At 33.1% G+C, this 14,688-nt stretch overlaps 2 protein-coding genes across 5 annotated transcripts; both read left to right on the top strand.

Moving 5' to 3' along the window:
- The first annotated feature begins 1,835 nt into the window (after window positions 1–1,835).
- LOC107465180 (uncharacterized) lies at window positions 1,836–3,043 on the top strand. Its single transcript, XM_016084175.1, has 3 exons — window positions 1,836–2,056; window positions 2,530–2,743; window positions 2,897–3,043. Exons 1-3 carry the CDS (start codon window positions 1,836–1,838, stop codon window positions 3,041–3,043), a joined length of 582 nt encoding a protein of 193 aa, XP_015939661.1.
- Window positions 3,044–3,924: 881 nt separating this feature from the next.
- Window positions 3,925–9,073, top strand: LOC107465191 (uncharacterized). Of its 4 annotated transcripts, none has more exons than XM_016084184.3 (12): window positions 3,925–3,982; window positions 4,079–4,174; window positions 4,711–4,872; window positions 5,014–5,138; window positions 5,359–5,480; window positions 5,584–5,666; window positions 6,493–6,630; window positions 6,764–6,895; window positions 7,668–7,850; window positions 8,008–8,102; window positions 8,198–8,295; window positions 8,650–9,073. In XM_016084184.3, exons 1-12 carry the CDS (start codon window positions 3,980–3,982, stop codon window positions 8,751–8,753), a joined length of 1,341 nt encoding a protein of 446 aa, XP_015939670.1. In that variant the 5' UTR covers window positions 3,925–3,979; the 3' UTR covers window positions 8,754–9,073. The 4 variants fall into 4 exon arrangements, with proteins under 4 accessions (XP_015939670.1, XP_015939671.1, XP_015939672.1 ...); XM_016084185.3 differs by having other exon boundaries at window positions 4,079–4,178; window positions 4,718–4,872; XM_016084186.3 differs by having other exon boundaries at window positions 3,946–3,982; window positions 4,079–4,178.
- The last annotated feature ends 5,615 nt before the right edge of the window (window positions 9,074–14,688 follow it).

Raw genomic sequence — 14,688 nt, 5'->3', positions numbered from 1 at the left:
AGAATGAAGCGCTATTATTAGGAAAATAATTTAAAACCTGAAGATAGAGCAGACATGGTTTGTAGATTATTCAAGACAAAACATACTCATCAAAGATATCTAAAAGAATAGAATTTTTGGTACATCAAGAGTAGGTAATACTCCAAACCCGCTCTTTTAATGGGAAAATGTTAACTATTTCAATCCATTATAATACAATCATACTTAATGCATATCTATTATTGCAGTTATATATACTATTGAGTTTCAGAAGCGTGGATTACCGCATGCACATATACTACTATTTCTTGTGTGAGAGCATAAATTCCCTGGTCCTGACGACGTAGACAATATTATCTCAGCAGAAATTTCATGTCAGAATCTGGATCCATAATACTATCAGGCAGTTAAGGCTTTTATGATGCATGGACCCTGTGGAATTGCAAACAAAAATTCACCTTGCATGGAGAATGGTGTTTGCACCTGACATTTTTCTAAAAAATTTGTAGAGTTTACCACCATCGATCAAAATAGATATCCACTTTATAGACGTCGAAATGACGGTAATACCATTGAGGTTTCAGGTATTCATTTGGATAATCGGTATGTTGTGCCACATAATAAGTTCTTATTAATGAAGTATGATGCCCATATCAATGTTGAATGGTGCAATCAATTAAGATTGATAAAGTATCTTTTTAAGTATGTTAACAAGGAAAGTGATCGAGTCATTGCTTCTTTTTATTCAGCTCCAACGCTTCCCAATTCTAATTCAATCATAGATGAAGTGAAAATGTATTATGATTGTCGGTATATCTCTCCATGTGAATCTGCTTGGAGAATATTTGCATTTGATATTCACTGTAGAAGACCTTCAAAGAACTGTTGATAAAGAAAATTTGCAAAGAACTGTTGATAAAGCAACAATTAAAGAACCCATGTTCATAGCTTGGTTTCAAGCAAACACCGAGTATGAGGCAGCTAGACAATTAACTTATAACAATTTTCTGACTGAATTTGTTTGGAAACGCAGCCTTAGAATATGGGAGCCTAGAAAAATAAACACTCTTATTGGTAGATTATTCTTTGTCCCTCCATCTGCAGGTGAATTATACTATTTAAGAATGTTACTCAACATTGTTAAAGGGCTAAGAAGCTATGAAAAACTTCGGTCTTTCAATGGTGTTGTTTATCCTACATTCAGAGATGCATGCTACACGCATGGGTTACTTGATGATGATCAAGAATACATTGATGCTATTGAAGAAGCAAGTCATTGGGATTTTGGATATTATCTGAAAAAGCTGTTTGCAACTCTTTTGTGGTCAAATTCAATGACTCGACCTAAAGTAGTTTGGCAGAAATATTGGACTTTACTTTCAGATGAGATACTACATAATTATATAACTATGTTCAATTTACTAGGTTTGAACTTATTCATTAATATCTACATTTATTTTGCTGCAACTTTCTTCATCAAATGTCCACATGATATCATTTATTATGTTTATACTAATATCAAAATTGTTGAAACTTTTTAGCAAATATAAATGTCACAATGTACAATCAAATGTCTTAAGGTGTTTTTATTCTGAATTTTCTAATACTCATTTTCAATTTTAATTGCATATTTGGTTTTATCAGATGATGAATTATAAGAGCTTACTCTAATAGAGATTGAACAAATACTTAACAGCAATGGCAAAACACTTCGAGAATATGCAACAATGCCATTTCCCAACATGGATAACATCCACAGCATGAGACATGGCTCTTTGCAAAACAAATTAATATTGGATGAACTCCGTTATGATCGAGTTATGTTGGCTGAGCAACACAAGTAATTTTTATCACAAATGATAACAGAACAAAAATATGTATATGACCAAATTCTTCAAGCTGTCAATTCAGATTGCGGTAAAATTTTCTTCTTATATCGGTATGGAGGTACAGAAAAGACTTTCTTTTGGAATACTATCTCAACTGCTCTTAGATCAAAGGGTCAAATTGTCTTAACAGTTGCTTCAAGTGGAATAGCTTCACTCTTGCTACCTGGAGAAAGAACAGCTCATTCCAGGTTTGCAATTCCCCTAACTCCTGATGAATATTCCACCTGTAATATAAAACAACGAAGCCCACTAACTGAATTAATTTTGGCAACCAAACTTATTATTTGGGATGAAGCACCAATGACGAATAAATTTTACTTTGAATCACTAGATCGATCTATGAGAGACTTGCTTCAGCACACAAATCATTCAAGTTTACGGTTGTCATTTGGGGGAAAAACAGTCATCTTTGGTGGTGATTTTAGGCAAATCCTCCCAGTGATAATAAAGGGATATAGACAAGATATTGTTAATGCATCGATTAATTCCTCTTATCTATGGCATGAATGCAAGTTATTAAGTTTAACTCAGAATATGATATTAGGGTCTTCAATAGAAGATGAAAGTGTCAGAGAATGAAAAGAATTTGCACAGTGAATCCTTAATTTAGGAGATGGAAAGCTTACTCATTCAGAAGATGGATAAAGTGTGGTCCCTATAGGTTATCAATGCACATTTCAGAATTTTCGGCAACTATTAAATCTCCCGGACTTCCAAATCATGAGCTTTGCTTTAGGCAAGGTTGTCCTGTCATGCTTATTAGAAATATTGATCATTCAGAAGGCCTTTGTAATAGTACTAGATTAGTTATCACATGGTTTGGCAACAAAGTGATCGAAGCAGAAGTCTTATCAGGATCTAACATTAGTGAAAAGGTTTTTATACCTAGGATGACATTAACTCTTTCGGATACAAAACTGCCATTTAAATTTCAATGAAGGCAATTTCCTTTGATGCTCTCATATGCCATGACTATAAATAAAAGTCAAGGACAATCATTGGATTATGTTGGGTTACTCCTTAAACAGCCAGTATTCACACCTGGCCAACTATATGTTGCAGTTTCAAGAGTTACTAACAAATATAGACTGAAGATTGTTATTTCTCATGACAATTCAAATAATTACACTGAAATCAACAATGTCGTTTATCATAAAGTTTTCAGAAATATTTGATTTTAGCATATTGTGTCACACACAATAGGTAAGGATTATATTCTCAATTTCTATGAATTCTTTCTTTAACTATTTCTTCCTTATTTATGTCTCAATATTTTCTTTCTAAAATTTTACCAAATTTTATCATTATCATTCTATCTATATGTTGTACACATTATTAATTTACAAACTTACTTGGTATTTATGTCATTTATTGCAGCACAACTATCAAATTTAGAATGAAAAATGTGTACTTTTGCATCAACAATCAAATTTTCTTTTCTTGCCATGTATTTATATTAATTAACCATGTTTAATTAATGCATAATTCAGAATTATTCTTTACATCATTTTCATCATATTTCTAAGCTTCATAAGCGTAGATGACAAACATATCATTATCTAATTTCTATATTTTTTTCTCATATATATTTGTTATTAATTGCTCAAACTTAATCACCCACCTGCGCGTATGCGCGAGCTTCTTGCTAGTTTATGTTAATAGCTATTGTGTATATAATAATTATTATCGTGCTAAAAATTCATCTTAATTTGGACTTAGTTGAAAGACAAACAACTTTAACCTTCTTTGTAATTTACAGTTCAAAATATCCAAACTTCACATACTTCCACATTCATCCAAATTTACTTACAAAAATAAAATATTAACCTGTTCTCTATCCATTTGTAAACAAATATTTAAATCTTCGACATTTGTTTAAATAGACGAGTGGATTGCTTAACCACAAAAAAAAGTATCATCTATAAATTGGGTGTTCAAAAACTAAAAACAAGCCTGTAGCTATTGTATTGGGTTTTCTACCTATTAACATTTTCCATTATCCATTGCAAAATCAAAGTTCGTTTTTGGAAACAAAAACAGTATATCTTCTTGAAAATCTCAGCTAAACAGGAAGTGTTAGTGAAGTGAAGAGAAAGGAGCACCTCAGAATCATGGTAACACTTCCTCCTCTTAGCTTGGTATTTAGGGAACTTACTTACTGAAACGCTTTTAATCGGAGCTTTCTTGTTGTCGTTTGTTTCTGTAAACAGGATTTCAAGGGTTTCCTAAACGACTTGCAGGATTGGGAACTTTCTCGAAAACACGAAGAAGCTCCACACACGAACAAAAACCCTCAAAAGGAAAATGTTGGTAATTTTCTACTTGCATAATTATTGAACTTTGAGTAGAAACTTCATATTTTTTTTGCATAGTGTGGAAGCTAATTAATTTTATCTACATGATTATGCGTAATCGGGTATCTGTTCATAGGATTAGGAGACACTACAGTATCAAACACAATCTTTTTCATATAATGTGTAGATTATGTGGCTGGAATATGAACCCGGGGGAAAGGGGGGATCAAGAACCGATGTAGTTGTTTTTAGGGGTATTTTTGTTTTTTAGGTTGGGATTTTCTTCCCTCCACAGTTTCAGCACAAAGGAAATGTAGACATGGAGTATATACGGTTTCGATTTTATTGAGAGAATGGAAGAATATTTCAAGAAACCAGCTGAAAACAGTTCAGTGTTTCTTTGCATGCAATGAGTTTATACCTTATTCTCTCATTTCTCTGTTGCTTATATTGTGTTTGTTTTTATTTTTATGTTCATGTGCATGTGTGGGAACATTGATGAACAAATGTATTTATGATGTATAATATTTTGACTGCAATTTATAAAGGATTCAGCTTCTCAAAATACTGGATTGGGGTCCTCAAGGCGCGATACTCTTTCTTTTGATAATGCAAGAAGTAACTCTCGACAGTATAATGATCCATTTAGCCGTGTGACTAGTAGTTTTGTTTCCGAAGATATCCCTGACGCCGTGTCCGAGAAAGATCTGGTAGGAAGCATCCTATGTGTAGCTTTCCCAAATTTTCATCATGTTTTATTTTCTTGATGAATTAGGACTTTAGGATATGATGGACTGATCTTAGTTTTCTGTCCTGTATGCTGCTGCTGCAACCTCATCTGTATTTTCCAGGGTAATGAGTATTTCAAGCAGAAAAAATATAAGGAAGCTATAGACTGCTATTCAAGAAGCATTGCCTTCTCGCCTACAGCTGTAGCATATGCAAATAGAGCAATGGCCTATATCAAGCTCAGAAGGCAAGCTCAATAAACTCACTTTTCTTTATCTTTATAAATTTATATATTATATATATATAAAATTAAAGTTGGTGGAATTTTTAATAGAACATTTTTTTAAGGGGAAAAAAATTCTATAAAGGGTTAATTGGTCTATCACCATACTAAAGCTATTGTAGGGCACTTCTTTTCCTGAAGTGGTATTTTGTTACATGCATCACCTATTTGTTTTTGTTTGTAGATTCCAAGAGGCTGAGGATGACTGTACAGAGGCCTTAAATCTCGATGATCGTTACATAAAAGCATACTCACGCCGAGCAACATCTAGAAAAGAACTCGCGAAATTTAAAGAATCCATGGAGGGTGTGTTAATACTGATGTACTTGGTCTGTTTTAATCAAATATGAAAGCATCTTGTTATTTCAAGTCTTGAATTTGTTGACCGTATGATTTGTATCAATTGCAGATGCGGAGTTTGCCTTAAGGTTGGAACCTAACAATCAAGAAATTAAGAAACAGCATGCTGATGCCAAGTCTTTGTACGACAAAGTAAGCATCTCAGTTGTTCCAGTTTTATTCTATGACTTGTACATGAGTTTTAAGTACATTGTTTCTCTTTTCCATAGCTAGGCAATAAGGGGTTTTATTGGGTTGTGAGGAAATTTTTGGTTTAAACCTTGCTACAGTGATGGATGAGAGAGCTCAAAAGATGTAAAAATAGAATGAAATGTTTTTCCCCCCAAAGTTGTTTTGGAATATGAGGCCTTGAAAATTCATACAATTAGGATCAGATAAATGAATCATATTGTTAGCAAGACTTTCTAGATCAAATAACCAGCTCAAATACTTGAGAGTAGCATTTTTGCCAGGGTCATAAGGCCTCAGGGAAAATTATATTAAAAAACATTGCCATGTGAAAACTGGGTGAAGTGTTTTACATGACTGAGAAATCTATGGAAAATGGTATTTTAATAAAAAATTTAAAGTCTTATGTTTTTCCAGTATTATGGTATATAATAGAAATATACAATGAAGAAAATATGGTAGCTGTCTTAATTTAATCTATCACACTATATTTGATTTATTGAGAATAAATAAGCAAATAAATGAGTGAGTAGAACTGGACTGTTGAGTGTTGAGGTCAATGTTTCCTAACACCACCACAACAAAGCCTTCCTCCACTAGGTGGGGTTGGCTAATTATCTTTTCTCTTAATAGATGTAATTTTATTGTTTTGGGCTTTTGGCTAGTGGTTCACGTGGTTAATTCAAACAGCTGATTAATACGTCTTCTAGATAATTTGGTATCTGCTTTTTCTTTCTCGCATCTCTGTTGCAGTGATTCAAATTTTTAATAGCCATGTTCCTACTTCCAGGCAATGCTTGATAAAGTATCTGGAGCTCTGAAAAGCACTGTAAAGGGCACTCAAAAAGAAGTGAAGTTGGACACAAAAAAGAATGGAGGCAGCATCCATCCCATTTCACATATTACTCAAAAGTCCGGGCCAGCTAAGGTACAGATAAGCAGAGATTCCAATATCAAGTTTGTTGTTATGTTTATGGATTTGGACTAAACGAAGATATCTCTGTTCTGTGTTTTCCATGTAAAAAGGTTGAGGCTAATATTTTACTTTTGACGCTTGATAGGGTAATGAGCAGCAAATTCCAGCTAAAGAGTCATACATAATGGAGGAGGTAGATAGTAATAAAATCAGAAGCAGGGCTCAAAGACAAGAGGCAGATGGTTCTAGTTCAAGCAACAACGTCCAGCATGTTAAGGTTTATCATCAAATCCTGCCTTTATTGTAACAAGTAACCTAGTTGCATGGAAATTTTTCTAGTGACTTTAAAGTTGTTTTTTGATGTTCTTTGCTAATTCATATTCAAATTGAAGTATACTTTACTCTATAGGTTCTTATAGTTTCACCTAATTTTTAATAAAATTCTTACATATTAAAAATTTGTAATCTAGTACTTGTCCTATGTATAATTTTTTATTCAAATCCTTATAATTTAAACATTTCGAATTAAGTCTCCTTATTATACCAAAATTTTCAGAAAAAAATTAGGGATTTATCTTGCATTATGGGGAGTTGATATCAATTTTTTATAACAGGACCTATGAATACTTTTTGTTGAGCGAATTTATGGACTTTATTAGAAACATTTAAATAATATGCATTCGATTGAAATTTTTTGTACAATATAGGGACTTGATTACTTTCAAACTATAGTGTTCTAATTGAAAATTGAGTGAAGCTATGGAAACCTACATTGTAGTTAAACCTAAATTAAAATATCACATTATATTCTTTTCAGGGTCTGTTAAATCACCTGTGTATTTCTTAACTTTATAAACTCAATACTAGGAACAAAAGAACGTATTAGGATCTTTTATTTTTGTTTTACCTCCTTGAATGTTTTGCATGTATTTATTTATTTATTTATATTATGTCGATTATAATTTTGCAGTTTTTATTTTGCTTATTGCTATAGTAGTTCATGTTCCTGTTTCAGTTTACATGATTTTACTGCCTTGCAATTTTTACAGAGAAATCAGAAAGGTAGTAAGCAGCACGTGCAAACATCTATTCAACAACTTGCTTCTCGTGCAGCTTCTCTAGCTACGGCTGAAGCTGCAAAGAACATAACACCACCAACTACAGCTTATCAGTTTGAGGTCTCCTGGAGAGGGTTTTCAGGTGATCGTTCTTTGCAGACTTGCCTGTTAAAGGTATTCAACTCGTTTGTGCATTTCGTATTTGATTATATTTCAATTTGAAGGATATAACTGTTGACACAGCAAACAGATTTTCTCCTTGTATGTTGAATTTCTGGACTTCAATGTTCTGCTTCCTGTTGAATAAACTAATTTGGTTTCTGCAAAGTAGGCCATATCTCCTCATGAATTACCAAAAATATTCAAAAATGCCCTCTCTACTGCCTTGCTGATTGACATCATCAAGTGTGTGGCATCTTTTTTCAAGTAAGTTACTGTGCCTAGACCATTTTATTGACTACTGCTCGAGGTTCCAGACATGATGGCATTTTTATTTTTTATTTTCATTTCTATTTTGCCAGTGAACAAATGGATCTAGCTGTCAGTTATATGGAGCATTTGACCAAGGTACCAAGATTTGACATGATTGTGATGTGCCTTCCATCAACAGATAAAGATGGTAGGTTTTGTAAGTTATAAGATTGTAAGCATTTCCGTTGACAATTATTTTTTTAAATATCTTGAAGATTTTTTACTTTTAAAGTTCAGAAAATACACATATAATGGTAGGGTTGAGTGTAGATGAATGGACATGAATGTTGCGGACCATTTTCTTTAAGATATCAACCAGCATTGTGTAATTCGCAGTCTTAAACGAAAATATAACTTTTTCTTAGTAATTTTGTCAAAATGCTGCTGCTTCTATCAGTATTCTTCTTGGTTAATTGCTGAGTGGCTGCTTAGTAAAAATGTTAACACCATGAATTAGAGTTGTTGACCTGATTTTTAATTTGGATGGCTACATTTTCGGCAGACTTACGCAAGATCTGGGACGAAGTGTTCTGTGGCGAGGCAACGCCAATGGAGTTTGCGGAGATTCTGGACAACCTGCGATCGAAATACTGCCTTGGGCAGTAGTGACATGACATCTTTGCAAGTTTTATATTTAAATGCTTGTCCTTGATGAATGTTCCCTTCTCTGCAGCCACTTCACTCGTGTAAATTACAATCGTATCGAAAATTTGAGCATTATTTTCCCTCATGTTGACCCATTACTTGGAGAAGAAAGAAACAAGGAAAATTCATGCTTTAAGTTCCTTTAGAAGAGGGCGTAACATGTTTTGAACCTTTTCTTTTTGACTCTTTTGGTTGCTAGTTCTTACGTACAAACTTAGCTTACATGTTCATATTGTGCTAGCTTTATTAATTCAATTTTAATTTAAAAAATTGGAGGAACATGATTGCCGTTCAGTCTTTAGATATTGGGAGATTTCGTATAATGCTTTAATATTGAAAGCTACGGTGTTTTGCAAAATTTTGGAGCAGTAGAATTTGTAAAGGGCGAATTGCTAGAGTAGATTTTTCTTTTAATTCATTAGCAGCAATATGCTGAGGGCAGATTGCCTTTTTAAACATTTTTAAAGTTAATACGAGTAGATTTTTCTTTTAATTCATTAGCAGCAATATGCTGGGGGCAGATTGCTTTTATAAATATTTTTAAAGTTAATACGCGAGGTGGGTATGTAGGCTGATTTTTTTTTTGTTATGGAGGGGGTGTAGGTGCTTTGCAGGGTTATGGAAGATGGGATTGTACACAGTTATGTGGGACAGTTTTTTTTTATCAGAGTTGGTGTGGAGAAATTGGACCCTCCAAATTCTTTGTTTTCAAAAATTTATATACAAATCGGATGGAGATGAGACTCATATAATGGAAATCGGACCATGCGATTTCTCATTGAACAAATCAGATGGTCCATTTTGTTCGTTGGGGAAGTAGATTCTAGTAGTCGCATGACTCGAGTTGTGCAGAATTTTCGTTTTTTTAATTCACAGTAAATGAATCTCTTATCCGTATGGTTTTGATTTTTTTGACATTTGGGTTTTTTTTAGTTCAAACAGATGAAGCAGAAATGGTTGAGGGAGGAAGAAGAGAAGGCTTCGAAGTTGGCTGGGAAAGAAAGGAAAAGTGAAATCCTGGGTTTACTCATGCAATAAAGGGGGTTGGTTGTGTTAAATACTTAAATGGACACCGTCTCTGGGGGGCACTTGGCCAACGACACGTGGGTGGGGGTAGCAACAAATCGGACGGTCCGCTTTGGCAGTAGGAACTCGCACGGTCCGAGTTGCATCTTCCCAGTCGCACGGTCCGAGTTCTATTTTCCCTGACACCACTCCAATGTCAAACATCCCTCCTCCCCATATGAGCGTCTAGCACCAGCTATGCCTCCATATTAAAATTCAAAAGCGGCGTATGTATTATTTTAACGTGCATATGTATTATTTTAATTTTAAAGTCACAATGCACATATTGCATATATATGGGTATATTGTAATTTTTTAATTAAAAAATATAACTAGAGTATTATAAAAGGATGGTCAGATTTGATAGGTTGATTGAGAGTGGATTTGATAGGCTGATTGAGAGTGTGAATTTTTTATGTGAAAATTCATGTGGTGGCTTTATTACTTTTACAATAACATATGAAAAATTTAAGAATATACTTTGTCAATGTGTTAATAATCAAGTATTAAAGAGAGTCATAAATATTTTTTATAGACAGCCTATTTTAGTATTTGGTGGTTTCGTTCAATTTTAAATAATGTATGTAGTTGACGAAGTAAATATACAAGGGATATTTTTGATCTACCAGTAAAATCGGGGACAAATGTCCATTATCGAGTTGTATATTGAGTTTGAAGAATGAGGATGATTTACCAGAGCATAAATTGATTGGACAGTTTATAACACTGAAACCGAAGAGGAATTTGAGGACACTTATTATATTATTGGTCCAACTGAAAAAGTGGGTGAAGATGATATAATAGTTGAGTCTAACGTTGCAGATGTGGCAAATGCACTAGCGAGCCAACATTCATCTGGAGAGCCTTCTTTCATGTACACTTTGGAGTTAGACGCTATGAATGCACCCAAGTTTTCTGAGTATGTCAATTCAAGTAAGCAGTCTTATTATTTATTATTATTATTATTATTATTATTATTATTATTATTATTATTATTATTATTGAATCAGAGCAATAGTCAGAATTAATTTTTGTTGTTATTGGTGTAGATCCTGTTATTGTTACAAACGGTGAATTTGTTATCGGTATGGAGTTCAGTTTTAGAAAGTCTGTTATTACAACAATTAAAAATTACACCATTCGTAGGGGTGTAAATTACTGGGTGTGTGAATTTGAGCTAGCCACATTTTATGCTAAGTGTGTATACTATGAAACAAGTTACGATTGGTTTATCAGGGCTAGTCTTATTAAGAAAAAGTTTTGTTGGGTTATAAGACGATACAATGATGTGTGACGAAAACTAAAATTTTTCAAGATCATTCCAAGTTAAACTTAAACATGATTGCAAAGGTAATAAAGCCATTGGTTGAACATGATCCATCTTTGAAGGTAAAATTTGTAATTGTTGAAATGCAATCAAAATTCAATTATATGACAAGTTACTGCAAAATATGCCTTGCTAAGCGAAAGGCAGTTACGAACCTTTTTGGTGGTTGGAAAGCTTCTTATGAAGTTTTGCCGTCGTAGTTTGAAGCAATGGTACAAAAAGATCCATTAGCGATTGGAAAGTTATTTAATTTTCTAATTTGTTTGTGGACAATAAATATATTAATTACAATCGCAAATTATGTTATTTCAAATTAAATAACTTGTATAACAGTGATCTTATTTATTGTTATAAATGCTAAATTGAATAAATCATAATTACTTTTGATTTGGAATTAAATGAAAATAAAATCAGATATTATGTTTATCTGGGCTTTAGATACTATTTTTATTTGAACTCTAGGGTTTTATAGGTGACATGCTCAAATATAAATAGTAACTTCAAGATTTCGGTCTCCAATATACCAAAGCAGCCCCCGCAACTTTTTTTCCATCAAAATAGTTACAATTCAGCCCTATAAAAAATACAGAAGGTTTTGGTTGATAAAGATTGAAACAACACTTCAATCACTTTTATGAATACAGGTATGCTTTCGCACTATGATATATATTTTTTGTTATTTAATATGGATGATCTGGATTAATAAAAATAACTTGTTCTAACAAGTGGTATAAGAGCCATCCATAATTTAGTCATCGAAAATATTCAATTTTATTATTTTTTTAATCAAAATATATATGTATATACGTTGTTTACAATAAAAAATTATTGATGTTGCGCATATTCATTGAATTTCTTATATATTATACTGGATTAAAACATTCAAACATTCAGTTTTATAAATTATATTCTTTTGAAAAAATACATAAAAAATACATTATATGTACAATTTATCTGCATTTCTCTGGATAAATGCATTGGCTCACCCCACTTCTCCAAGTTGAGATTTAGATTCCTTTGACCATGCCTACATGATAAATGATTGAATAATTATATATGCTTTTGAGAATACACACCGAGGGGACTGTTCAGGGTTTACTATCAGACATATCTCATGTGCATTTATATAATTTGTTTTGAGTATGCATATGTAATTGGCTAATACTTTATCTATAGTTTCTATTGTAGTAGAGACGTGTTTTTGGTTAATTGAATGAAATACAAAATCACAGAATTCCTTCTCTTTTGTTCTTTACCATCTCTCTGCATCTTCTCTAATTTCACATGGTATACAAAGCTTTTGGTTCATGATCCATGGCCCTCATTAATGCTGTTTCTGCCAATGCTAAATCCTTTTTCAGCCCCATACCAGATAAGCTTACAGAAAAAAAAATTTGTAACATGGCAGCAGATTGCAAAATCTTTATGATCATATTCTCCCCAACGAAACTCCATCAGAATTTGCAACACCCGAAGTCAAAGCTGCTGTGACAATCTCCTCTACTTTTTCAAAATGGATGCTTCAAGATTTGCAGTTTGAGTTCTTGGTTGTTAGCTTCAGTGGATGAATCACTCAAAAACAAACTAACTCAATGTATACTTCGGCCTTTGAAATCTGGGACAAGATTCAACAATACTTCATTTCCTCTACCAAGATTATTATCAAGCAGCTTCGATCACAATTCAAAAGCATCAAGAAACTCAATCTTGCTGTATCTGAATACATCACTAAAACTAAGAATTTGGTTGATTCCCTTCATGCTGTTGGTTACACAGTTTCCACAGAAGATGACATTTCTGCTATTTGTGATGGTTTACCTGAAAAATTTTCTACATGCATTACTACAATTCAAACGAAACCTGAAGTCTATATTTTGGGAGAAATTGAATCAGCAATGATCTCTCTTGAAGATATGTTAGAAAGATTTAGAGCTTTTAATCAAATTTTAATCCAATGTTCTCTCTTTGGGGTGGTGGAGGAAGAAGAGGTTGGTAGGAGTGGAAGAAACTTTTGGCAAGTATGCTCAAGACCAGGACACTCAGCACTTCAATGCTTCTTGAGATTCGATCAAAACTTGTATGGCTCTTCATCATCATTTACACCTTCCCAGCAATCTACTGGTTCTTTTCAATCTCCTCGGCCACCGCCACCACCATCATCAGAGGCTTCACCAATGACTCCTCCAATCTGATTTCTTTTTCTGAATATGTTGGTCCTGACCAGATCTTCATTGCAAATGGCACTGGTATCCCTATTTCACTGTCAAGATAACAATGTATATTTTGAGTTTCATCCTTTTCATTGTCTTGTCAAATCTCAAGTGAATCAAGAGACTCTTCTTCGAGGACTCCTTAGTAAAGCCACAAATGAAATTTGGCATAGAAGATTAGGTCACTGCTCTCAATTGGTTATTAACCATGTTCTGAATGATTGTAAACTTTCTATTATTAATAAAGATTCTGTTCATTTCACTATGTGTGAATATTGCTATATGGCAAAAATGCATAGTCTCACACTATATTATGTTAGCTTTGTTGACGCCTTCTCTCAATATACTTGTCTTTATTTACTTACTACTAAGTCACAGGTTTATCATGGAAAAACAAACTGGAGCTGTTCTTAAAGCAATCCAGACAGACAATGCTAAGGAATTCCTATCATCAGCTTTCAACACTTTTCTCACTACCAATGGTATTTTTCAACATTGGGAGGATGCCTTCTTACAACCTGCTTTCATTTAAAGAGTCTTTGGATGTGCTTGCTATCCACGTCTAAAGACCTTATAACTCTAGATCCCAAATAAAAAAAATTATGTTATTAGAAATGTATTTTTTGATGAATTCTCTAGTTTATTTCCCTCAAACGCTATCACTTCTGACTCTTCCATCTCACCTATTAATAGATTCTGTCCCTTCTGTTTTGCCAAACATCCCTACATCAACAGCACTGCCACACACTTCACCCTTACAACCTCAATTACCTATCTCCTCTTTAACTCCTTCAATACACTCATCACCTAATATCTCCAATTCACCACAGACACTTCCAACTACTGGAATTGAAATTTTCCAGCAACACAATCATCAATACCACCACTCCCACCTCCCCTAATTTTTAAAATTTTAAAATCTGTTAATAATTATTTAATTAATTAAGAATTTGAATTTATTTTAGTGTTTTAACCGTTGTTCACAGTATATATTGTTTATGTTTTCTTTTAAATCTTACCTATACACTAAAATTAATCATTATATATTTATCTTTAATTTATTTTTAATATATATTTTATACTTTAATAATTGATCATTATGTATATCTAGTGTAATTGTTCATATGTGTGCTTGCTCATGTGATGAACACAATAATTTAAGTTTATCTAGAGATAATGATAGATTATATATGTTGATTGTGTGAGATTTCCTTGTTGCTAAAACCTAGATGGAATTTGTCTAAGGAATTAGAAGATTTTATTCAGCTCAAAGAAAACTAATATATCAACAGCT

This window comes from Arachis duranensis, chromosome 9 (assembly GCF_000817695.3).
Source record: "Arachis duranensis cultivar V14167 chromosome 9, aradu.V14167.gnm2.J7QH, whole genome shotgun sequence".
NCBI classification, from domain to species: Eukaryota; Viridiplantae; Streptophyta; class Magnoliopsida; order Fabales; family Fabaceae; genus Arachis; species Arachis duranensis.
Note: the sequence above shows the minus strand (reverse complement) of the source record. Positions and strands in the feature narration are given on the sequence as shown.